The sequence below is a fragment of the Hipposideros armiger genome, unplaced genomic scaffold (assembly GCF_001890085.2).
Source record: "Hipposideros armiger isolate ML-2016 unplaced genomic scaffold, ASM189008v1 scaffold_52, whole genome shotgun sequence".
In the NCBI taxonomy this organism is placed as follows: Eukaryota; Metazoa; Chordata; class Mammalia; order Chiroptera; family Hipposideridae; genus Hipposideros; species Hipposideros armiger.
Genome location: NW_017731402.1, coordinates 990,462 through 1,017,096, shown reverse-complemented (window position 1 = coordinate 1,017,096; position 26,635 = coordinate 990,462). Strand labels below are relative to the sequence as shown.

General features: G+C 38.9%; 1 protein-coding gene across 26 annotated transcripts in view; it reads left to right on the top strand.

The window, feature by feature from the left end:
* Positions 1–26,635, top strand: part of TCF4 (transcription factor 4) — a 350,789-nt gene that overhangs the window by 314,682 nt on the left and 9,472 nt on the right. For 21 of the 26 annotated variants that reach the window (XM_019640672.1, XM_019640667.1, XM_019640670.1 and 18 more), the window contains 4 exons: positions 2,802–2,869; positions 3,989–4,067; positions 6,993–7,069; positions 9,909–10,112. In XM_019640672.1, the coding sequence (XP_019496217.1) occupies positions 2,802–2,869; positions 3,989–4,067; positions 6,993–7,069; positions 9,909–10,112 (428 nt within the window). The remainder of the gene's footprint in view (positions 1–2,801; positions 2,870–3,988; positions 4,068–6,992; positions 7,070–9,908; positions 10,113–26,635) is intronic. The other 5 variants (XM_019640685.1, XM_019640669.1, XM_019640662.1 and 2 more) reach the window with 1 other exon arrangement.

Below are 26,635 nucleotides of genomic sequence, written 5' to 3'. Positions count from 1 at the left end.
TTAGAATAGTAATCAAGCTCTGTTTCAATAAAGCTGAAAAGGAGGATTTTTGATGAGCACAGGGTTTAATTTAATTAGAAGTATGTTTTTGCTAAACATGACCCATTACTCAATATAGAAGAAATTATGTCATTTGAGAATGTATACTATTGGGTTGTTGCAAAAGTCATGACACAGTTTTGCAATGAAAAACAGAAAAAATACGTCGTGACTTCTCCAACAACCCAATATATTCGCTGGCTGATTATTTGTGCCCTTTGACCTGTCGGCCATAGAAATAAAAAGAGAACCCTTTACCAGAAGGACCCGTGTAGCTTAACATGTTGAGGGACTCTTGAAAATGTGTCTTCTCCAAACTTTCCTGGAACAGAACAAAAGGCATTCCAAGCGAAAGGGCAAACTGGCCCCAATAAACTGCTTTGAAATTTAAGACGTTGGGTTTGGCTCTCCAGCTGCTGCAAGGTAGAATGGCTTCATGTTAAAAAATAGTCTGCTCTTATCAGCGGCTTCCATGAGCAGGCTTTGTAGTGTTCTGAATCATTTTCATGGCAACATGAGGTAAAGCGTTGATTCTATTTTTTGTCCCACTTCCTGAGTTCTAACATCTCCTTCTGTAAAACAGGCACTGAATAGAAACTTTAGTTAGAAAGGTATAGTATAAAACTAATCGTGATGATCATATCTTGTCTTGTCTAAAGTGAGATGTTTAGGTTATATATGTATAATTTACTTTTTCAGTGTTCCTAAAATAGTTCCAGTGGCTTTTAATTCTACCTGTTTGGTTTCATGAGGAAATATTTTTAAACACTTACTATTTTCATTTTAAAGTTGTTCAAAGGAAGAATTCATCTTTTGAAAGCTACTACAGTAGCAAATTTTATCTGTAATTGAAACAATATCTTGTCCTATATTTGGGTTTTGGTTCCTTGTCAGATAATGTAATTCTTCCAGTGTGACTCTGAACTTTCATTTCATGAAGATCTGTTCTCTAATCAAGCAGATATCACAAATTATTTTGACCTATACGTCTCATTTTTAGGTATTATGATAATATTGCTGCTAGGAAAAAACTATATATATAATTGCCCCAAATACCATGGGAATGCCTGCTGAAAAAAATGGTACTGCTCTCTGTACTTTCAAAATATTTATTATTTTCTCTAAAGAATTGTCTTTATTTTTAAAAAAACAAAACTCCTTAATGCAGTAATTTTAATTTTCACACCAGATATAATTTCATGTATCTCTTATATTAAATATTTTTAATACTCCTGATATCTGTGAGTTCCATCACCAGCTCAGTTGTATCATGTCAGATCCTCATTTTTGAAGTTTGCTAATAATATCATAGAATCCTTAGCGCTGATAACCAATATGTTTTTAATCTGAATTTGTGATGTGAAACAGAATAAGTTTGTTTTCTCAGAAGGTGATTGTGTTCTTTTAAATCACATACCAGTGTTCTTTCAGTTTTAGTAATTAACACATGAATATGGGTGTGGGTTTTGTTAACCAAATAAAACACACATCAAAAGACTAACTGACATACCTAACATGTAAATATACAGACATAACAAGCATAATTTAACTGTGCTAAACAGAGGTCAGGAGAGTAAAATTATAACCCAGAGAAGCAGAGAATTGGACCAGTTGAGATCAGACCATTACTCCATTTTGACAGGTCTGGAAGCTCACAATGACACGTTTGGCAGAAAAGCTGCTCTCTTGGGTCAAGGATAGGGCTCGGAATTTTAAAAAATTATTTGTGTAATAAAGTTTTGCCTGGATTAATCAGTGGATTCGCGAGTTCCTTTTTTGATTTCACAGAATATTGAAAAATAATCTTTCCCTATCGTTTAATGGGTTTTATTTAAATACTGTGTCAATTTGCTGATGCTGAGGCCTTAATAAATGTAACATACCGAATGTCGTAAGCATTGTATGGATACTGAAGACCTCAAAAGTACACTGGCTGTACCATTTTCTAAAGAGCAGTTACCTTCAAAAGATACTGGCTACCTAGAGCTGGCTTTGAATTATCTACTAGAATCTATATTTTTTTTATTAAGAGTACATCTTACTACTCTTTGTTCATCTATTTTGTAAATAAAAATACCAGTGTTTAACATGATAGCGATAGCTTCATGATTATGTAGAGCTTTTTTTTAATCTCTGGAATTTGAGACCATATTAACTTTTAGTAACATAACAGTTCAAATATTTTTAATGTGGACACAGACTTATCTATGTGGAAAATATGTTATTTAAGATATTAAAAATATTTTCTTTCCTAGGAATCCAGGCCTGTTGTAGATTCTTTTTTTAATTTTGTTTACTGTGGAACTCTGAGAGGAGTACCCCTCTTTTTGCTATATATCAATTTTTTATTTGAAAGGTGTAAATTATTTGTGAGGATAATTCAATTGACTACGTAAAATATAAAGAAAAGCCAAACTTTGAGGTCTTCAGAGTCCTGAAAGTACTGCATACTTCTTAGAAATGAACTTAGCAAGGAACTACCATTTACCACTAAACTACTCCTAAGTAACAAGCAGGAAGGTAATAGCAACTGAAGCACTTTGTCTTTAAACCAAGGTGTCAGGTTTATATTTTATCTGTAAAAAATGTAACATGAATATATTTGACATCTACCTCAGCAAACAAATTAATGCTAATTAAAGATTAATGTGTTGTAATTAGCATTAAAAATGCAATTAAATTGTGAGTAAATGGACCAGGAATAGAAAATTGTTAGATGTCGCACCGCCTGGTTTTTCATATTCTGCCTTTTGTTTTTGCAGCAAATAGAGGAAGCGGAGCAGCAGGCAGCTCCCAGACCGGAGATGCTCTGGGGAAAGCACTTGCTTCGGTGAGGAAATATTGACTTTGGACTTCACGTGTACCATTGTTGACGGCTGAACTTTAATCACAAGCGGACATTTGAAATTTTAGAAAGGGAATCGCAAATAGCTTTGATTTTTGGAAATGCTAGCTTTTTTGCATAATGTTCATTGCAAAATTTGTGGGGATAGCTCTGCAGCTTGCAGTGCATGGCGGATCTCTTCCATCTTGTCTCCTTACAGTTGTGTTAAGTGGTACTCAGTTACGGATTTGTGGATCTTCTCAGGGCCTTTAGGTGTATAGATTTTCTATCTCGATTTCTTATTTTCCTCTGAAGTCATGTGGGTGCTCAGTGACCAGCTAAGACTGACTTTGGAAGGGGTAATTCGAAAACACTTTGGAAAAGGCATTTAAAAAAAAAGACCATGAGAAATGGTCACGTATTTGGCATCTGGGGACGCAGCTTCGCCACTTTGACTGCCCGCTGCCAAGAGGCTAGAATTGAACATTTCCTGCATGTTCACTGGTGACACAATGGCACACCTTATTTGTCTGCGGGAGTATACTTGGTGTTGTCTTCAAAAGCTAAACATGATCATTTGCAAATGTTAGTGGAGACCTGTTGCACTGACACTTGTCTCTTCGTTTGGTTTTTCCTTACCATCGGAGCATAAGAAGTTTGATTTACATTAGCATTGTGACCAAGTATAAGTTTTTATTTAATCTGGGAGTTCTTATGACTTGGAATTAAATGTGTTAATCATGGTGAAGAAGAAGTTGGACAAGAATCTTAGAGAAGATACTGCCTGACCTGTTTTGTGGAGGGGAAAGGCAGGCATGGGGTATCTCTATGGGTTGCTCACAGCCACGCAGCCATGGCAGGAAGTGGGCAGGAAAGGACTAGAACTAAAGCCCTCCGACCTCCATCCAGTCCAGCTCTTTTCCTACTATCTTATATGACCTCCATAGTTCTCCTGTTGAAAAATTCAGTTTTTCATTTTAGACTATTGGTACTATAATTGTTAAATGTGTTTTGTAACTTGTAATCTTTAAATGAATTATACGGACGCATTGTATTGTACAAAATTGTTGATTATTTGTTCCTAATAATGAGGGTTTGTTTTCTTTTCTCCCCCACTGTTTTAAGATCTATTCTCCAGATCACACTAACAACAGCTTTTCATCAAACCCTTCAACTCCTGTTGGCTCTCCCCCTTCTCTCTCAGGTACTGTATTTTAGCTCCTTTGTATTGTAGTGCCAGCTGATGAGAGTGATTCCCCACGTACACTCCCTGCTCCAGTAGGTAGAACCTCACTCCCTGCAAAAGCTCAAAACAGCATTTCCAAACAAATAGAAAGAAGTGGGCGAGACAGGCCACCAGGTGAAGGTACAGTCATTTACGCCCAAAAGTTTTCTTAAAAACTAGGTCTATCTACAGTACATAGATGTATGGAAACCTTATTTCTTAGACTTTTCCTAGCTCTGTAGACGATACTCAACACAGTAACGAACTCCAATGAAACATTTCAGAGGAGAAAATGTAATAAATATAGTTATGAATGTGATTATATAGTCATCCAACATGGGCTATCCAAAGAGATTATTTCCCACAGATAATTTCAATTTTCCAGATTCCCTTCTTAAAGTCCATGTCATTGGAATGTTTGAGGAAAATGATAATTTTGTAAATAAATTGGGAAGTAACTGTGTGCCGTAAAAGGGGATGTTTGCCTTTAAAAATAACAAATGGCATGATCTATGGCTTCCAATAATAAAATTATAAGTTAATGAATTATATCAATACAGCAGTTTACTTTTCGGAGATGCATTTAAGAGGTTCATTGCCTGTCCAGTATAAATGCTTCCACAAGGCCCTGCCTGGTGCATGTCTCTGCTCTTTGGAAAGAGGACAGGTGGCTTCTAAAAAAAAAAAAAAAAAAAGAAAAGTAAATCACGTGTACCTCATTGAAACCTGACCTTACTGTCATTTATGGTGGAGTCCCTTGCCTAAATGCTGCCTCCTCCATCCCTGTATGAGGCACTCACGTGGCCCTTTATAAACTGGGTTCCCTGGCAGAGAACGGGAGGCTGTAGACTGCCGCAAGCCTTCAGAGGCAATGGCCATGGCTTAGGTGGGATTGAACGTCAACCTTTTCCAAGCCTCCATTGACATCGGAGAGGGGACAGAATAGAGGAAGGGTAGCTGGACATTTGAATCCGTATGTCCAGAGAGACAAAGTTGAAACTGGGAACAAATAGAGATGATATTAAAAGGGAAATGGAACAGCAATGAAACATTCCCCGTGATAGAAAAGGGCCATATTGTTAGGCTCTGGAAAGTGATCACATGCCTCAGTGTCCAGAGCCAGACAAGGATCAAGACAGCATCTAGCCCAGGGAGGATGTGCTGCAGGACCATGGGCAGGGAGAACTCCAATTGCCCCATTTCAGGAAAAACAGCTCTAGTTTCGTCTATTTTATGATTTGGGCAAAAAAAAAAAAATTCTGGAGTCTAATAAAGTTTGAGAACAACTATTTTAGTCTAATGCTCCATTTTTTACAGATGAGTATACAAGGCCCAGAAAGGGTACGTGACTTGCTGAGGTTATGTCAGTAGCAACATTGGAACTCGGACAGAATTGAATGTTCACCATTTTGCCACTCCACTTCTAGGTTCATCAGGGGAAGGGAAAGTTACGCACAGATCATTCCAGAACATGCCCCAAATACCCTAAACCTGAGCAGTATGTTGTCTGTGGAAGGCACAGAAGCAACGCCTCTTTTGTGGGGTCCTGGTAATTCACTGAGGAAGACCACACATTACTAAGAAATAACTTCATGAAGATGTAAACATGGGGACAGATTACTGTTTTCACTCTGATGGCTCTGTCCAGATTCTGTCACTAAAAGTAATTGAACAAAATATTCTGTTTTTATTTAGCATAAAAATACACATATGCATACCCAGAAATGACAGGAAGAATGAATTTTTAGAGTGCTAACTCTGTCGGGACGTGAGATTTCACTGAGATCATTCACATATTTTTTTTTCTCCTTTCTTGAATTATTTATTTTCTAACAGTTCTACACTGAGTGTGTACTATTTTAAATTTCAAAGTGAGAGGTTAGACATGTAATATTTATTATAGCGGGAATCCTTACCTTCAAGTTGAGTGAATCATAAAAAATTTTTTTCTTCAGAAGAAACTACTTACATATTACTATTGTTATATTGAGTTCTTAAATTTCTGGTTTTGTTGATCGCTACCAACTAATCTTATTTCCTTAAAAAAGTTTCTGAAAGCTTATTCCTTCCTAAGGATCATCTTAAAAACAAGTAGCAAAGCTGTTTTTTTTTTGGGGGGGGGCGGGGGTTAAGATTTTTTTTTTTTAATGGGGAATTGAGGAAGGGGAACAGACAAGTTGCTGTCCTTTTTGTTCTTCAGTCTAGTTGTGGAGGATGTTGCTTCACTGGCCCAAGTTGGCACCATCATTGCGCTCTTCCTGGGCAAGGCAGATCAGTCGCTGGCCTCTGGATGGCCGCTCACGGCGGCTGCTGGCCGCTCATGCTGGCTGCTGGCCACACACAGTAGCCGATGGCAACCCACTGCAGCAGAGGACTGCAGCCGGCGACCCACAGCAATCCAGCTCCAGGTCAAGCAATTGTCCAGCATAGCTGTCCAGTGTCACTGGCTCTCATATGTGGGATCCAAACCGGGGCCCTCTGGCATCCCAAGCCAGTTCTTAACCAACGCACCACTCGGCCGGCCCCAAAGCTGTTTTTCATTGATGAGAGAAACTGGCCTTTCATGAAGGTGTAACAAAAAATGCCCTCTTGTGCTCTTAAAAGTACCATGACTACATAGTGATAGCTTTCTATCAAAGGAACACTTCTAACTAAAATCAGAATCAATTAAATATTCCCTTTTAGGAGGAAGCTTGAGAGAATTCTGAGTCTGCTTAAAGTCTTCATATTTTACATTAAAATGTTTTCCTTGCCCCAAAATTCTTGAATGGGAAGTTTGCATGTGTTTACCTTATTGTGCAAATGGAAATCAACATTGCTATTTTTAAAAGTACTATGTAAAATGTCGGTAAGATTGTTTTTAAGACTATATAGATCTCATTATAATTCCCATTTTACTATCAGCAGGCACAGCTGTTTGGTCTAGAAACGGAGGACAGGCCTCCTCGTCTCCTAATTATGAAGGACCCTTACACTCCTTGGTAAGCCTCGTCTGCTCATCTCTGCTCTCACCATTTTCAGACCGTGTTTCTTTTCTTGTCTCTAGTTTATTCTCCAAGAGTCTTACTTCCATGAATAGGAACTTGAGATTGATGTTAAGCCCACAAGTTTGGTTAAAGCCAGAGTCATTAGACTGCTCATTCTGTTTATAGATTGTAACCCGGACACTACTCCAGTATCTGGACTCTAAAGAGGACCAGATAATAAATTTAAAATCTTGGCAGGATAATGGCCTCCTTCCCACCTTGGGGAAAGATCCCTATTGGTGAGTAATTGCCAGACATCAGAGTGCTGCCATTGCAGCTAAGCTGCAGGGCTTGAACGCTTGAAGATTCTGTGTATCTCTGCTCTGCTTTCCAGAATAACAGGCTTATAGGCGTTTTCCCCCAACCTTGGCATAAGAAGCATGCTCCTTCCTCATTCACTTCCGTTTTCCCAGAAATCTGGTAGCATCATGAAAGCTCTGCTCTTCCAGTAGGGAATAGCTGAAAATTTGCATGCGTTTTCACTAATAGTATAGGTACTCACATGATGATTCAGTGTCTGACACTCTAGCCTTTCTCAGCTCTCAATGAGGGGGCTAGAAATAAGCATGAACCACCACCGCGCTATGCAGTTTCTAGACTGTGTGTGAATCCAGTGGGGAGGAGAACAGCAAGGAGCCTTTCCGTTCTTCCAGGTTGAGTTTCCCTTTTTCCCCCATATGTCGAGATGGGACACGGGAGAAGGTATAGATTTATCCATCTATCTAATGTTGTCTCGTTAGCCATTCGGGGCTTCCTTTCTTCCTTTCTGGCTTAGTATTTAAATGAAGGAAAATCTAAAAATTAAAATCCAAAGGTATATTTCTCCCTTCATTGCGCTCTCCCTTGCCGTAGTGTGAGTCTTCCAGCTCTGGACTTCAGCCCATAAAGGCAACCACAGCATGAGATGGCACAGGCACTCCTTACGTCGCCCAGTTAACCTGCAGCCTACATCCAAGTAGCCCATAATTGTTTTAAGTGTTCTCCTTCAGTTATCCTCTGGGACCCATCTATCAAAACTGGCTTTTGTCCAACTATAGAGCTGTGAAGATTAGGCTTACAGTTGTGAATTACAGCTTCAGTCCTCTTTGAAGTCGCCACACTCAAGAGGGTGTTCACAAGTAGAAACGGCTCTCTCCACCAGGAAGCTGTGAGCCAGAAAGGATCATAGGCACCTGTATTCTTTCTTCTCATGCATACATGTACACTGGGCAGTGAATATACTCATTCCCATTTTTCTAAATTAAGAAGCATAAACTCAAAGAAGTTAGTAACTTTTCCAAGGTCACATTAGTAGCCGAGCTAGGGGTTCAGGGGAGGTCCCTTAACACCGAAGCCCACCCTGAACCAGAATACTCTGTTCCATAGACTAACTACATTAGACACACATTCTTCCTGTCAGTATAGAATCATTGGAAATTGTTTTTTCTCATGCAGTATAGCCGGGGCATCTGTTCGCACAGCCCACTGGAAATTAACGCAGATTGTAGCACAATTTAGTATAAAGAGGCATTGGATTTGAAGTCAAAAGATACAGAGTTCAACCCTGACTCTACCACTTTCTGTCAGTGTAAATGCTGAGTAATTAGTTTACTTAATTTCTTTGAGTCTCATTTGCACATCTATACGGAAGGGATAATAATGTCTTCCCAGCTTCCTTACACATGTAGAACAGGGACCCAGTGGATGGTATATGTTAAAGTGCACCCTGGAGAGTCCACGCAGATGTTTATTGGATATAATTATTGATTGATCACCCTGAAAAAAATGAGTACACATTTGCACATCCATTTTTTTTTCACCAAAAACTGTAGTGTAGGCCTTATCTAGTTGTATAAAATTAGGATCCTGATGGTTGGGATGAAAAAAAATGGTCAGTTGTTTTTTTAATTGTATAAGGTAGTGGATGCTATACAATAACAAGGACTTTGAAATCGGTTAGAAGCCCCTGTTGAACATTAATTCAAATCTGTGACTTTTGAAATCTCATACTACTTTGGTGGACAGAATTTTTGTAATTTTTTTCCTTTAATCATTTTGTGTCCCTGCTCCTTTCTACACACAAAACAAAACAAAACAAAACAACAAAACAAAACAAAACAAAACCTGGTTAAAAAAATAGAAAGCAAGAAATACCGTTAAAAATTGAAATAATAAGAAATTGAGTCTGTAGGCATATACCTGTCCTTGACTTAATACTTAACGCTGTATCGTGTGCCACAGAGGAGACCAAGAAAATATGCCTTCGAGAAGATAATTTAATTGGGAAACTATAATAGGTCACCTTTCTATTGTTAATTTTAAAAAATCTTTAACCAATGCCCGCCATAATGTTCCTTAAATTTGATAAGTGTTTTTCTTTTCTAAAGTAAATCTGATTGTCTTTTAGTCTAATGCCATATACAGAGGGTGCCAAAGAAATGTATACACTTTTTCAGAAAGGAATAAACTGTATTAGAGTTGTAATACTCAACATATACCAATAATAAAAGATGAATTTAAGTGACGTGTATACATTTTTTTGGCACCCCCAGTAGTATAGCATACATACATTATGTCCTGGAAGAATTACTGAATTTACTTTGTTCATGAAAAAGAACACTGTAATTATAACATTTTTTTTCACCAGCTTTCTAGGAAGGACACTATTTTTAATACCGTTTTACAGAAGTAAACTTTATTGGAAACATATATTTAGAAACTCCAAGTGTGGCTTGTGTCAACTCATGTTTTACTTATATAACCTATGCATGCATTTCAAACTAAATCAAATTTCACATCATTTGTTAACCAACAGCAAAGCCGAATTGAAGATCGTCTAGAAAGACTGGATGACGCTATTCACGTTCTCCGGAACCATGCAGTGGGCCCATCCACAGCTATGCCCGGTGGTCATGGGGACATGCATGGGATCATTGGACCTTCTCATAACGGAGCAATGGGTGGTCTGGGCTCAGGGTATGGAACTGGCCTCCTTTCAGCCAACAGACATTCACTCATGGTAAGTGATCAAGTGTGCAGACCCTATAAGTTGCCGTATAGAATTAGAATTTTAAGTAGGAATACTAGAGTTGCTGTTTTTTTATTCTTTTTTAAACAGCTTTATTGAGATACAATTCACTTCACATACACCTCACCTATTTCAGATTTACAGTTCACTGTTTTAGTATAGTCACAGAGTTACGCAACCATCACCACAGTCTAATTTCAGAACATTTTTGCCCCCAGCAAAAAAGAAAAAGAAACCCCCATTGCCTTTAGCAGTCCCTCGCCGTTCGTCCCGCCCCCAACCCCTGGCCACTGCTGATCTACTTTTTCTCCCTATGGATTTGCCTATGCTGGATATTTCCTATAAAGGCAATCATACATTATGGGGTGGTCTTTTCTGTGTTTTTTAACTTGGCACCGTGTTTGCAAGATTTATGCATGTTTTATCATATATATCAGAGTGTCATTCATTTTCACTGCCAAACAATATTCCGTTGTATAGAGATATATTATATTTATTCATCAGGTGATGGATATTTGGGTTATTTCCACTCTTTGGCTATTATAAATAATGCTGCTATGGACATTCGTGTGCAAGTCTTTGTGTGGACACATGTCTTTGTTTCACTTAAGTACATACCTAGGAGAACATTGCTGGGTCATCACTGGTATTTTAAAATTTTCATCTTGGTGACTTTAGCTAAAGAAGTCAACTTAATGTCCATGTTACATTGCTGACATTTCAGATGGGAATAGGTTGAAAAAACTTTTAATTAAAGAAACCACATTATTGTCTTTTGGTGCTGAGTATGAGAGGTGGAAATATATGGTGTATTTCTCCATCTAAATATATGGTGTGGGACTGTGTAATTTAAGTATATAGTCGTTTTACCACAACTTATTTGTAAACCTTTGTCTCAATAATATTTAAGCAGATTTGTTCATGTTACAATTAGAGTCAATCTTGCCCATTACTTTTGGTAAGGATTTGGGAGTGCATTGTTGTTGTTGTTTTTTATGATAATGAAGACTCAGAGAATCTCCCTGACAGAATATTAACTGATGACATTAATGAGGTGATCAAATAGTGGAGAATTTAATGTTACTTGTGCTTGTGTGCAGTTGTGCTCCTTACAAACTCCTGCCTGATCAGCAGACACCTTAGGGTCCTGTTTGTACCTGACAGACTCTGAAAAAGTTGCTTGGAGAAGGTCTGTTTTCCATTATCACTGAAGTGTCTCTTGTTTAAAGATGATTCCGAAAGGAAAAGGAAAATAAGTACAGGTTATTCTGAGGTTCTTTGCTCAATAGTATTCTTCTGCCCTCTGTTCGATTTCTCTTAATAAAAGACCAAGAGTACCACCCCCGAGCAGTGTATTATGGAAACCTGCAACCAATTTGAAACCAAAAATACCGGTTTATAAATAGAAGCAATGAACTCACTTCCAAAACGTGGAAAGATATTTTTGAATGCCAAAGCTAAGTCTTTTTTTTTTTTTTTTTGCTTTTCCTTGACCTCTACCCTAAAAATTCATCACTGAGTAGAAATTGTTTGTCTATTCATGGCAGTTGCTAAGAGTTAACAAAAGGAAAATCTAGATTTTAATGTAGCTTGGCCTCAGGTAATGTGTTAAATACACTTGGGATGCATATAATATGAGATTTTAGTTTGTACAGCTCTTTTTTCTTTAAACTGCAATGTTTAAACAATACTGCTTTTAATTAAGAAATCTGGCTTTATTAAAAGCCAAATCTGTGACTTATAACCATTTCTGTATATCTGCTCTCAATCAAGAGAAAAATAGTTTAATTTCTGTAGCTGTGTTCATTTTGCATATGTTAAACGGATGCAACACGCACCCAGGGCATTGCTACAGAGCCAGTTTTTTCCATAAATATGTAAAGTTTGCTCTTAAATACCAGATGTAGGTTAAGTGGTTATTTAAAATAATAAACTATACATAGATGCTGTTTGGAACTATTTGACCTTTGAATCGCCTTCTCTTTGAGTGGGATTCAGAGGTGGGATAGGAGGTAGAGACTACAGGCATCTTTGGAGATGGGGTTGGGCTGACCCAGTTGGAGTGGAGAGAGAGGGAATGGAGCGGAGCAATAGAAAAAGGGAGACAGTTGGCCAATGTTACACAGAAGTGTCTTTGATTTGATTTTGGAAAGAAAAACAACCATACATAAGCAACAAAGCTGCTAGTTTTACTGATGAGGAAAAGTTCTTGCCCGCTCCTCTGAAGACATAATTCCATTGAGGACGACCACAGAGCCAACCAGACAATAGAGCAAGCAGCTCCTAAGATGTGACATGGCCACAACCAGCTGCCCTTTCAACCAAATGAGGTTTTGCAGTCTTTCTCCTTTCTCGAAAATATTCAGTGGGCCCCCAGCATCCGAGCTCCTCATCCTGAAACTCTACCATGTGTGTGAGCGAGATGGGATTGTCATTTCTTTCCTTGTGCAAACTGGTATGAATTTTCAAACAAAAATATAAGAACAAAGGAAATAGTTTTTGAATTTAGTCAGTCTGAAGTTAGCCTTTGACCATTTGATACATTCCACAATAAAAAGGAAGTTGAAGGAGAAGAGGGAAAAAAAAAAACAACAAAAAAAAAACCACCCCTCGGCTCCCCTCAACAACAAAAAAAAATTCAAGGAGGATACTGGTAATGTTTTCCACATTTGAATTTTAATACATGAAACAGGCTATAAAACTTGGGCCAGCTGCAGTAAATAAAGTAGCAGTGGGAGGTATGCACCGGAAACTTGGGGAAACTTGGGCAGAGCGAGCACTGGTGGGAGTTTCTTTCCCAACTACACACCTTCACTTGTTCTGAAGTAGAAGCAAGCTGTAGTAACTTAACACCCATCCCGGGGCAGGTTTTGTTTTGAGCAAATCTCCTTTATAACGCTCCTTAATAGTTCCTTCTGATTAAAGAATAGACAGCTTTGAATCCTCTTGACCTCTGTACTCTTCTGTTTCCTCTCTCCCCGCCTTCCGAAAATCAAAATAAAATGGCTTGATAACTTGGAAGATGATATAAGCATTTCTTTCTGCAGCAGCTTGAAATCGTGGCCGGGAAAAACCATGGTTCTGCCTGGGCTATTATGTTATCTCATTTAATTGCTAACATATTGTACTTAGCTTTTGATTCATAAAATGTTTTCCTTGGAGTTCTGAAGTAGGTCTTCAGTGATTCACTAAAGTATCATCGTAATGAAAGGGATTTTTTTTTTTTTTCACAGCAGCCTGGCTCATAGCACCAGAGTGAATGCTGTGTACTTGTGGGGTTTCTAGATGATATTATTTGGCCATGCTTTCCTTCACCAGCTTTCCTGTGCAAAAACCTTCACCAGCTTTCCATTATCTGTAAGGTGAAGACCAACTTTCTAACCTGGCTTATAAAGTCCCATTACCATTTACCAAAAGCCTTATGTTTAGCTATTCCAATGGGCAAAACCTTTTCCAGCAATATCAGTGTGTGCGCATGATCAGAATTTGCCCTGTATGTTCTTAATAGATACTTCTTTTGTATCCATGTGGATTGGGCTGCCCTACCCACTTCTCTCTGTACATCTCATCCCACCCATTCTCAAGGCTCTGACTCAAATTCGCCTCTTCCAGGAAGCCTTCCCTTGCTACCTCCACCGGTGACAGTCATTTTCTTTTCTACACTCAGAGCTAGGCTATGATTCACACCATTGGCTAGATACTGATCTTACCCAGTTGTGCACAGCTATATATCTGTTGCCGATGTGACTTTTGCCTTACTAACTATATTGTAAATTCCTTAAGTACCATGTATTACATTTTGTTTCTCTCCCAGTAAATAAATTTTCAATCAAAAGGGAAGGAAGGAAACTATTTTCTGAGTGCCTGACAAGTTGCCAGCCCCACTGCCAGGTGCATCCTATATGTTGACAGGCAGTCTTCACAGGAGCCCAGTGAGGGTGACAATGTCCATTTTAGGTGCTGCTCGCTCAAATGAGCCTTAGAAGGTTTGAGTAGTCTCAAGTCACGAAGCTAGATTTAAACTCAGATACATTGACTCCAAAAGCCATCCTCTTTTTTACTGCCACAAGCACTCCCCAAAGAGTCTCTGTAGGCATACCTTTAAAGAATTAATTTTAGGTGATAAAAGCTTGTAATTTTCAAAGCTCAGTAAATGTTGGTTGATGAACAAAGTTGCCAGGTATCTGATGGTGAAGCACACAGCGTAGCTCTCCACCCAAATGTAGAGGTAAAGGATGTGTCCTCCCATGTGGTAGCATTCTAGGTTAAAACCCACATTGTCTAAACACTTACTCTTACATCAACATGGGTGTGCTAAGTGGCAAGAGGTGTGAACTCCCCTTACCAGGGTCCTTGAAGTAATAAATTTTAAGTTATTTTTTCCTACTATAACCACCCACTTTTCTGATAGAATCAAAGCAGACACCTTTGCCTGTGGGAGAATAAGAAAACAGCAGGGTTTGTCACTAACCTCGTCAGAAACTCTTACCGAGATTTAATCTCTGTGCCTCCGATATCTCTGTGGTTAATCCTGATATGAAACCACTAGATTTTTTAAATAAATTATTGAAATGGCAATTTTCCAAGTATAATTCTCCCCATTATTCATTCAGTATTCAGGTCCACAGACGAGATCTGAAAGAAAGCCTTGCAGATGACCTAATGTCCTCTTTTAACTGAATAAGAGCAAAACCCATGTCAAAAATGTCTTCATGTGACTCTGTATGTGCTCCTAATTACTTGTCCGTAAAGTCAGCAATGATAGGATCATTTAGCTAAAACCTCCTAACTTATTAATATATAACATTAGTGTGGTTCTCAGATCAGTTTGGCTCAAAGTCCATTTACTCATTTCAGAACCATTTATTAAGTGGTAACCAAATGCCAGGCTCTATGCAAAGAGCTGGCCTCCGCTCTCCAGGGCTTCACAGTCTAGTAGGAAAGGTCACATTTATAAACTCGCTGCAGCAGGAGCGCGGGCTCCGTCAGAGGGCAGGCCCGGCTCTGTTATCCAGGAGCGAAGGACCGTCCCCTGGTAGAGGAGTAGCGATCTCAGCCCAATTTCCCTCTTATCAACAGCAGTTTTCGTTGGACTGGATTAAAAAAAAACAATGTATCAGAAGAGCATTCATTCATTAGGTGAAGAAGCACCTTTGTATTTAACTAACATTCAACACAAAGTTTAACTTTTAACCACATAGGGCCTCAGAGGATGATCAACTTAAATTCGTTTTGCTGTCATAGTTCTTAAGATTTAGGACCGTTGAATTTTAGATGCTAAAAACACCGCTCAAGTCATTTAGCCCGTGGCCCTTTTTTTTACTGCCAAAGACTGAGGCCCAGAAAGGGGAAGTGACCCAAGCTTGGGTACTCACTAGTTAATGGCCAAGCTGGGATTAAAAACCAGACAAGTAAGCAATGAGACCAGCACTCTTTGTGCTAAATACCACACTGCTGCAAGCAAACTTCATCTCTAACCTAATACCATAGCGATTTCAAAACTGTGCCTGGTATTACACCCCTTTCTGTTACTCGGACTTCACTCATGAAACCCAAGAAAACTCTTCAGTTGCCCTTTGGCTGGCTCCTTGCCGCGTGCTGCTGTTTAGCTCTGCCGATCATACTTGCCAGTGAGAGAGAGGAGTGGACGGTGATGTGATATCTGGGGTAGCACAGGTATGTACTCACGGGAGTCGCAAAAGCCAGAGAACTCTGTTTCTGTGTGGACCTCGCAACAAAGTGTGACCCATCGAGGCTTCACCATCTCCACTCTTGGGTTTTCAGGGATGTGGAGTCAGTAAAATTCCATGTCTATTTTAGCACATACCTTATTTCTAAGCAGCTATTTCCATAGACTCTCAGAGCCATTAGAAGTCACCTCTGTCCACATCCCCTCTGCCAATTCCCTGCCAAGTGGTCACCGTGTTTCTACCAGCCTCCTGCCTTCAAGGGTGAATAATTCCAAGGGACCACAAAGCCCACTGCCATCAAATGTTAGAAAATTCTTCCTTATGTGCAGCCCAAATTTGCTCCTCTGTGCAGTCCTCATATTTCTGCCTAGAGTTACCTTTAAGTCAACCCAACAAATATGTGAAAAATTTTCAGTTATTTGAAGACAGTCTATTCAATATTTTTTTCTCTAGGCTAGACATTTATACCTTTAAATATTTACCCTATAAAAAAGCTTTTGACTCTATGACTACCCGGTGCATGTCCCTAACCTGTAAATAATACTTTCCTTTTCCTAGGACCTTTAGGTATGTACACCCTCAAACTGAACACAGGGCCCAAAGGATCACCAGGATACACTGGGGTGGATCTGTCACCAGACCCATTCAATATATTACATCTTCATTAAAGGCCAGCCAGCAAGATCCCATGAGCTATTTTTTGATGGCATCATCATCCCGCTGACAAATATTGAACTTATAATCAGCCGAAATCCGCAAGCCACCCATTTCTCAACTCTCCTTGTGCACTTTTTGTTGCAGCAGTACAAAACTTCACATACCGCCTTTGAGTTTCAGCCTTCAGCCTTCGATCCCTTTCCAGTCTCAACGTCTTGTTTAGGTCCTCATTCAGTCGCATATCCTGCCAGATCTGTTGTTGCAACTTTGATGGGTGCCTTGGATGCCAACATCAAAACCACGAGTAAAACTGTTGACCGGGGAGGACATAGAGCAGGAAACCTGAGGTTCAATATTATACAAGTTCTCTCCACACTCACATCGTCCCCTGCTCTTTGGGTTGAATAATGTCAACCAGTTTTGACCACCTAATTTTTCCCTCAGGCAGTCTGCCTTTTCTCATTTTGCCCATAGATTGCGCTATCACAAGGCACCAGGTGTGCAGCACTGCCACGAATGAGGAAATTAGGTTTGTCCAGAAAGACGTGTTCTTGGTGGAGCCAAGCTGAGTTTGAGAGGTCATTGCCTCTATTCAGAGCCCTTCGAAACTGTCTTTTAAATAGCCTGTTATAAACTTTCACTCAAGATCTTAGTCATCAATTTCATCTTTCTATAGCCACTGTGTTGTTTTTTTCCCCTCTAATTATTTGCTTATCTCTTATGTTCCACCATCTCTCCTAATCTCCACAATTATTGAATATTTCTGAGAGCCAGTTAGCATCCCCAGTTGAAAGTTTTTAACTATATCAATAGGGTACTTTATTTTAAGAAAACGAAAAGAAAGAAAAAACAGACAGAAAAAAGACTTAAAGAAATTCTCTTTATTTAAAAAAAAAACTTTCCTGCTTTATTGAGCTATTATTTGTATCTAAGTTTGTGTACAATGTGATGATTTGATGTCCTTGTATATTGCAACACGTTCACCACAGTAAGGCTGGTTGAGGCCTTCATCCCCTCCACACACTTACCATTTTGGGTGTTAATTATACATTAGATCCTTAGAACTTATTCATCTTATAACTGGAAATTTGTCCCCTTTGACCAGTGTCTCCACCTCTCTCACCAGCCCCCAGCAGCCATCATTCTACTCCCTTATTCCTTTGAGTTTGTTTTTTTTTAGACTCTACATATAACTGAGACCATACCGTGTTTGTCTTTTTCTGTCTAACTTAAAGAAATCCTCTTAATCATAGATTAGTTACAACAGCTTCAGAATCCTTGAGCTCCCTATTTGATGTTTAGAAATAAATTCAAACAAAAATCAAGAGCTTTTGATGACAACCCATAGCGATGTGACCGTTTACACTTCACTAGCAACCCCTCAGACAAGTGGTTGGGACATGATGTGTGCCCAGATCCCACAGCAGGGGGTCCACATTAGGTACATCCCCTTCTTTTTCCCCAATGTCTATTTTATTCAAATTCAGACCCTGTGACCTAGAACCAAGACAGTCTGCTCTGGGCCCTCAGACCTAGAGGACAATCTTTCTCCATGTTTCTAGGACAAACCAAGCCTCGTTTGCTAATTTTTTTCCCCCTAAAGTATGTGTTTAACATCCTGGCATCAAGAATTTTAAATAAAAACAAAAACTTGTTTTTTCCCCACTTTTAAAATATAAAAACATATTTAAAGCAGACTGTATGATCTCATTGTATTTTTACTTTGCTTTCTTCTTAAATAAGAGGGAAAAGCAAGTAGACCCATGTAATAGCCTGGTCCTCATCATAGGTTTTCATTGAACTTTTACTGGGGACAGGGACAAAATGCTTAATTACATCCATAATTTAGAAAAGGCACGACCCTTTCATTAAAAAAAAATAATATTACCCTTGTTTTCTCAAGAAAGAAGATTTGAGGGGTGGGACTATATATTGTACATATTAGAAAATGCACAGTTGTTCCGTCATTGGGTGCTTCATATCCTTTTGGGGTGACAAAAATGTTTCTGATCCTGCAGGCCTCTGACTCTGGGAGAGTGTGTGCCCAACTATAATGTAAAATAGAATTATTAAGTGACCTAAGAAGCGATTCAGGGAAGGGCGAGTGAACATTGTCCAGCTGCAGAAGGTGGCACTGAGTTCATGTTAGAGGCCATGTAGAGTTTTGACCTTTAGAGACAGGCTGGAAAGCGCATTACAGAGCCATAGAATAAACATGACTTTTTAAAAATGCAGAAAACAGAGAATCGTATGTGCCCGAGTGAAGGTTAGCAAGTTCCTGATGGCACACGTCCTCGCAGTGCCCAACCAGGGCTGCGTCGGGCGAAAAGCCCCTCCTCGAAGCACAGCAGCTCCAGCAATTGGCTCGAATATTTCACATGAGAGTCCACAGGAAGAGCGAGTTTTCGTGTATATTTTTTACATCCAAATTAAATTAACTCATGGAATTTTCCACCCTGAGGAATTAAAGTAGCAGCTCATGAAGTAATTCAGTTATGTCATTCATACCAAAACAGAAAATACTGGAGAAACTTGGCACTTAGAAGCCCAAGACCAGTCCTTGGCCATTTTATATTTTTTTCAAAATCTGTGGTCGTTAACGTTATTTTAACTTTTATGGTGGCTGTAAATTTTTCAAATCAGAAGTTTCTTAATTGCTTGGAAAACAGAAGTGTCAAATGGGTTCAAAATAAGAAGAGGGTTTAGACAAAGCAGATTTAGGAGCGAAAGCCTACAAACAAAGCTTTAACAACATCTCTGAAATGCGAGGAGTCTACCTAATTGGTTGACATTTGTGCATAATTATAGCTTCCTGTATATCCATAAATTGCCTTAAACTCTAAAGTTGAGTTTAACCACAAGAGCTGTCCAATATTAGTGAAATGACATCTTTGGGCAAGCATTATTCTGATTTACAATAGCCACGTTCATTTTCAAGCAGTTAATTGGACGTATTGTCAAAAACCAAGGTATTGAGTTTCCACATTTTAATTTCACATTTGCCTCTCTCCGGCTTCTGCACACGGATGGGCCTCGTTTGGACCTGAACGTGTGTGAAAGTTATTGGAGAATGGTAGTCTCTGGGTAATGTTTCTGTAAGCTGCCCAAATTTTTCCCCTTGTCGTCTAGATGGGAAACAGCTGGGTTTTGTTTAAAAAGCTGTTTTGCGAAATGTCTGAATCTTGAGGTGTAGAACTGAGGTCACCAGTAAAGCAGGTGCTCAGGAACAAGTGAGAAAGACTCTGGAGACCGGCTGGCCCTGTAATCTTCTGCAGGGTACTTCCTATTAGGGGAAAAAGTGTTAAAGTCGGCTCGTTTATTTAGGGCACAAACAGATATAAGTAAGTAATCGCATTAGCGATGCTGTTAGAAGTTGAGTATCTTGAACACAGCCAGCCCTTGAGTAAATAATTAGCTCAGTATGAAAGAAGCCAGAATTCTCATTTCCCTCGCAAGGCTCCCAATGCAAAAGTCCAACGTTTTAGCTTCCTATAGATACTATAAGTGCTTGAATTTCCTCTTTAAATACACCAACAGCGAAAGCACTAGAAGTTCAAATGAGCAGTACCGTAACCCAGTATGTCCTGTGAGTTGATGGATGCCATCTCAAGGAAAGGGAGAAAAGGAGCCTGAGTTGGCAGGACCAGTACCAGGGCGGTTTTGAAGAAGGCGAAGTAAGAAACATGTGGAATCACTAGAGGCCAGTGCACGTCAGATATCCACCAGTCTGAAGATGAAAGGAAACAGCCTCCTCCCCTGGGAGCTGGAGGCTATTAGCAGCTGTTTATCCAGTCGGGAATAGAGATTAACATTGTAAATTTTATTTATTTATTTTTTTTTAAGAACTAGAAGAAAATTTGTTTGGGAAGTTGGCTCTTCATATCAAGTCACTATGCATTGCCAAAAAAAACTTCCTTTCTCAGAACTCATGTACTAGAGTTGAGCAATGTTATGATTCTCTGAGAAACTCTGGATTACCAAAAAATCTATCTCCATTAAATGGAGCAGGAAAGGACAGAAATGGGTGGATGGACGTCTGCCATTGCCACATTCCCTTGCACTCTTTAAAATGTGAAACAAGTGTTTGATCTGTTACCTGTTCCCCAGCCTGCCTCTAAGTGGGGAGCTCTGCCCCTATTCCCCACCCCACCCCCTCCGCCCTATTCATCTTTGCCACTCTAAGGCATACACAGATGGATTTTGCACATACCTACTGCTTGTAAAATGCCTTTTCATGACATATTGGGGAAGCTGCTTAGTACTCTGTGGAGCTTTATTCTCAAAAAAAAAAAAAAAGAGTTGGATATTGGTATTATTTCTCTGATTTAATGCTACTCTTAATGTCATTTTCTTTTATTAAATCCTTTCTTTCGCTTTTGATCTTCTTTATAGCAGAGCCACTGGTCATATGGAAACTATTATTGGGAGATGAAAGACTTCATTGCAGTTAAATAAGAGTGAATCATTTGGGCCAATAATACACACATACAGTGAGGTACCATTTGTGTCCAAATGCCGTATGTTGTTCCCTTTGTAGCAAAGCCACTGAGATTTATGAAGAGCTGTACAAAAACCTGCTTTTTTTCTTGAAATATATAGTCTGACAATATGAAAATATATTAATATGCAATCCTTAGCTGTTTATTCATATAAGTATAATATCTAAATAATGCCACTTTCCAACGTAAAAATAGAAATCCTACTTTCATTTAAAGTTGAGATGCTGTTTCATTAATAGTAAATATCAGTTTTGTAAAAATATATTTAGATAATCTATATCAAAATTCTGACCATCATTCAAAACTTATCTATAATGCCGCCTTCTTCTGTAGTAGTCTGTTTTCTCAATCTGATGGTTTCACCCATCTTTAAAACCCTACATGACCTTATATTCCTTTATGACATTTATCTTCTTTTACGTTACATAGTAATTCTACTAATCCACCATTAAACTAAGAGCCGATAGTGTAATAGACGTGTCTTTTATTATTTTTCCTGAAAATGCCTAAATAGTGTCATGCATGTAGTAGACATTCAAAAGGCATTTGTTGAATTAAATGAAATGTTTATTATTTGATAGAAACATGCTAAGTGTATATTCAACAGTATCAGAAGGTTTTAGATTTCAGAAACAGTCTCACAGACCCATGCCATTTGAGTCATCATTTACTATTTAGGAAGCACCTAATTACACATTGTAATACTACAACCCTATAGAGTGAGCTTTGCACCCAGTCCTGGCCCTGGGGATGCTTATATTTCAAGACAAGCATAGGCTTTATGAATGGCAACAAAACAGAATCATTGAGGTGTATGCCCTGCCCGATTACACAACGTCATTGAGTGTGTTAAGGGTGGTGTTCGAAATGCACAATCAGGAGAAAACCTGCCTAGGCTTGGTGAGATGGGGAGAGTTCTGGAGACCCAGACAGTCCAGGAGGAGTTAGAGTACGGGGATTTGTAGGACCACTAAAAGAGACATGGTTGGTGAGTTGTGCAGAGGAAACCATCCCTGGAAGATGGAGCAGGGCAGGCTGTGCTCAAGCCTTGATGATGTGGGCATGAACGCAGCAGATGAGGGGTCGGAGTAGGTAACTAGATTCAGATCAAGGAATTTAACAGTGGGAGGGAACTGGAAGGGTCCTAGGATGTCCAGGTGAAGGATACATAAGCATAAAGCATTGATCTTAGACTTGATCCATAGAATGAGGAAAATCCATGCTGGAACTTTGATATGCAAGGGACCAAGTGACGGGTGGAGAATATGGCTTTTAAAAAGTATTTAAAAAGCGATGGGAAAGAAAAGATTATTTGTTTAGGCACACTTCTTTACACTTCCACGTCCTTTCCAAGTATTTTACAATAAGCATGTGTTACTTGGATGAGAAGAAAAACATTTTCAACATAAAGGCCAGTTAGTTAAGGATAAATCCCTGGTGATGGACTTCCTGGATGGGCTTCGGAGCGCTTTGTGTAGGAGCCAGCCACGTGATTGTGTCCTCACATGGGTGTGATTGCACGACAGGGATCCGCAAGTGCACATCGAGTGTTCAGTTGTCTATTTCTTCACCCTAAACAAAAGAAGGTGCTTACAAGTGATTGCAACATTTCACCATAATCTCTGTCTAGGTAGGCTTGGTTCACTAGGTATGGGTTAACTTTAGCTCCCTACTTATTAACCTGCTACCTGGGGCAGGGGAGGGATGAAATAAACTTTGTTAACCACCTCTCGAGGTCCCTGCTTGGTGGGCTGCATCCAGTTATGGTTTCCGATGTAGGGAAATGATATAGAGAATTGGGGGTGGAGGGTGGAGATACAGAGGAGAGAAATGAAAGTTGAATAGGTGGAACTTAGAGTTCAGGGAAAAAAAGATGAACTGAAATCAGATAACAGCCATTTGCATCTCTCGAACTAGATCACAGAATCATTCAGTCTAACCATTTTGGTGGGCCATCACGGGGGTTTCAGCCTAGTTGATCACATGACAGGTCAGCACTGCCAAGCACTATCAATGTCCTGTAGATCATGTTTAAATCCTCTTGAAAATTATCTATCACCTGGAGAATCATCATTAAATCAACATCTAAGAATTTTCTAATAAGGGTTTACCTTAAATTTCAGGCAAAGCAGAAGTGAAGTTGTGAGATTTCTGGGAGGAAAAAAAATATGCATTCTTGAGACAGTTAGGAAGTCTCCTTCCAATAAACATCTCCCAAAAATTGAAGCCCAAACCAAAGAATTGAGTCCAGATCAGACTTTGGTGAATAGTCCTTTAAATGTTTAATCACATGAATTTAAAAAATAGTCTGATAATTTTTTAAACTGAGAAATATGGAAATTGCATTTGTGGTTGAAAGGTGTCCTAGGTTAGAATTTTCTTGCACAAAATAGTTGGTTGTTAGAGTTGGGTCTTGTTTTCTGCAGACTCTCAGTGCCTCTGGTATTGTTTTCTCACGATATCCATCTCCTCCTGCTATTTCATGAACTTCCAGATTCCCACCTGTGAGCTATTAAAAAAAGTTTGCGTGACCACTTCCCACCTCTTTAAAAGATGCACTTTTGGACTAAACGGTATTTTGCATCTTTGGGAAAATAAGTTTGCTTTCCTCTAATATGACAGAGATCTGGCAAGATAATTGAAACTGAAATCTAGCACTCTACAACTGTCATGTATAATTGATATTTCATGGGGAGATTACAGTTCAGAACCAAAACTGTTTTCTGTGTCAATGGGTGTCTAATTACAGTAAAAGCCCATCAACTTTTCTTTTGTGTTTATGGCAAAACAAGAAGAGAAAGAGAAGAGAGAAAAGTAAAAGTTCCCAGGTCTTTTTTGTTTCATTCTTTTTAAAAAACACGTATGCATTAATAACAAAAGGAAAACTTTGAACCAGATGCATTCATAATAACAAACTTTCATTTTGATAATACCAAAATGTTTCTAATGATTTTGTGTCATTATCGCTAGGTCTAGAAATTGATGACAAGTTTCCTAAATTTCCTGTCCCGCACTCTTTTAGAAGGATTATGGTAGGAGAGAAGGAACTGAGGTCTGAAAGCCTGTTTTGAAGCAGTTATCTCTGGAGATAACATTAACAAGGATTGAATAACTGCCAAATGAAATTTAATACATTTTCCCATCCATGAAATAGGCCTCTTAAATACAACAGAATAATTACTTTCACAATACTCCCTGGAAACAAAGAGAGCAGAAACATTGGATGTCTTTTTTGTTTGTGGTGTTCGTTGTTAGCTTGAGGATCAGGATAAGGATATTTACCAGGATGCTGTATGAATCCCCACATAAAAACAGCCTTGCCAACAGCCCCCTAATTTGGAGCTGCATATCTTTTAAATCTGTTTATGTTGGAGGAGTTGTGGCAAATATTAAATTTTATAATTTAGTTAGACATCTCTTAGCCTTGGCTTGAGTTGGTGAACTATGATGTTTTTTCCTCTATGACAAAGATAACTAAAATGATTTTCATATCCATATATCTATATATATATCTATCTATCTATAGATATATCTATAGATAGATATATATATATATCTATATATATATATCTATCTATCTATAGATATATCTATAGATAGATAGATAGATACACACACAGTTTTAAAACAAAGCTCGAGGAAATAAACCCCTGTTGTCCCTTAAATCCGATATCTATCTGATCAAATTGTTCAATATTATTACAAGTTTTCTGAGTTCAAAATCTGTTTTAGTCCTCTAATTAGATGTCTCCTAAGTCCTTAACCATTTCCAGCCTTAGCTTTCTTCTCTATAAAATAAGGAATTTGGCCTACCTGGTTCCCTAGTCTCTATAAGCCCTTAAACTCTGTATACTGTGATTGAAAAGTCCTTTTATTATATCAATCCTTTCCTCAGAAAGTAAGGTTATTTTAAATTACATGGTGCTTGCATGATTCAAAAGAAGTAATGCGCTTCTAAAGTTATAAAATTATTCCCAGTGATAAATTAGCACAGGAGAATAAATTAGCACAGGAGAATTTAAATAGCTGTGTCAGAACTTGAATATAATGACCTAAGAGGCAGTATAATTTAGATGTTGAGACATACAAATCATGACTTACGGGGCCTGTGGAAGGGGCAGCCATGTTTGGACCACATGGCCTGGCCTCCTCTTCCTCTTTTGTAGCTCATTAGACCAGGAATGGAGACACCCGATCCTAGGGTGGCCCATTCATAGAGTGGCTCATGTCTGCTTCAAAATGATGAGCTGGCCATCAAATGACCTTGGCATTCTGGAGTCAGAAGTACTAAGACAAAGACAGAGTTAGCCGCAGGTACAGAGCCGGAAAGAGTGTACCACCAAGATGCCATGAAAGAAAAGTCCAGGCTGAAATCATGAGGGAGCAGAAGCCAGAGAGAAGCAGAGGGACTAGGGAGGCTGGAATGACTCTACGTCCTGAGTGTTCTCCGGGTGCAAATTACAGAAACCTGCGTAATAAATCTCTTTCTACTCGAGCAAACTTGAATGAGGCTCTGGCTCTTACTATTAAAACTGCTCCACTAAATTGATCAGTGCACAGAAATCTCACAGAGAATCACCATACGCAACACGAGGACAGACGCCGCATCCAGGTTATTCACCACTGTGTCCCCAGCACCTCACAGAGTGACAAGCATGAACTAGATGAGTGAATATTTGTTGAATTAACAAATGTACTCTTTGATCAATTAACAATTATTGAATAATTTTTAGATTTTAGTTCTTTTGCTTTTAGCATCAATATAGCTAAAAGAACATTGTATGTGACTATAAGAAGGCTCTTCAAGATTGCAAAAAAAAAATTTGCAGTCAATATTGATAAAATTAACTGTTTTCATAGGCTGGCTTTTAATATTAAACTACTGCTTATCTAGATGAAAGGTTTATCAAAATAGGGCTTTAATGAAGTGTAAATTTTCTTTAAAAATAGAAAGCCACCATCCTCAGAATCTATGTGTATATTGAAGGAGTCAGACTTTTTTCAGTTATGTTATTATATATGTATCATGTGGAAGGTGGACAAATCCTGACCCTTCTATGTACAGATGGCAGTATTGATTCCCCCATCTATTTCTGAGTTATTCTAGTGATGGATTTGCACTGGCCACTCATCGTCTGTCTTTCCTTGTTTCTTATGTGACCAGAAATAATATTTCTGAAAGAGAATTAGTAAAATAGGCTGTTTGTGGCCAAGGAAACACGCAAACCAAAGCTAATTCTTCAGATGGGAATGTTATTTCACAGCTACAGGCAATGGAATTGATCCTGGCGAATCTAGATCATTGCCACTTGGATCTGGGCCTATTATCAGTCATTCATTTGACCTGCAATGCACATTTTACAAGGGAGGCCTTAAAACATTAAAGATAACTTTGTCCCAACTTCTTCTGTGGAAAATGACTGATACATTATTTGAGATGATTTAAGATGATCTGTAGAAATATTTAAAATTAGGTAACACGAGGGTCGGCCAAGTGGCTCAGTTGGTTAAGAGCTTGCTCAAGAGTGCAAGCTCTGAGCAATAGCGGTTCGATTCCTGGCCCGAGCTGAGTTGCCGCTGAGCTGCCAACAGGGGGCAGGATGGCTCAGCTAAGAAAAAAGAAAAGAAATTAGGTAACATGTTGGCTAAGAAAGAAGCAAAAATTTAG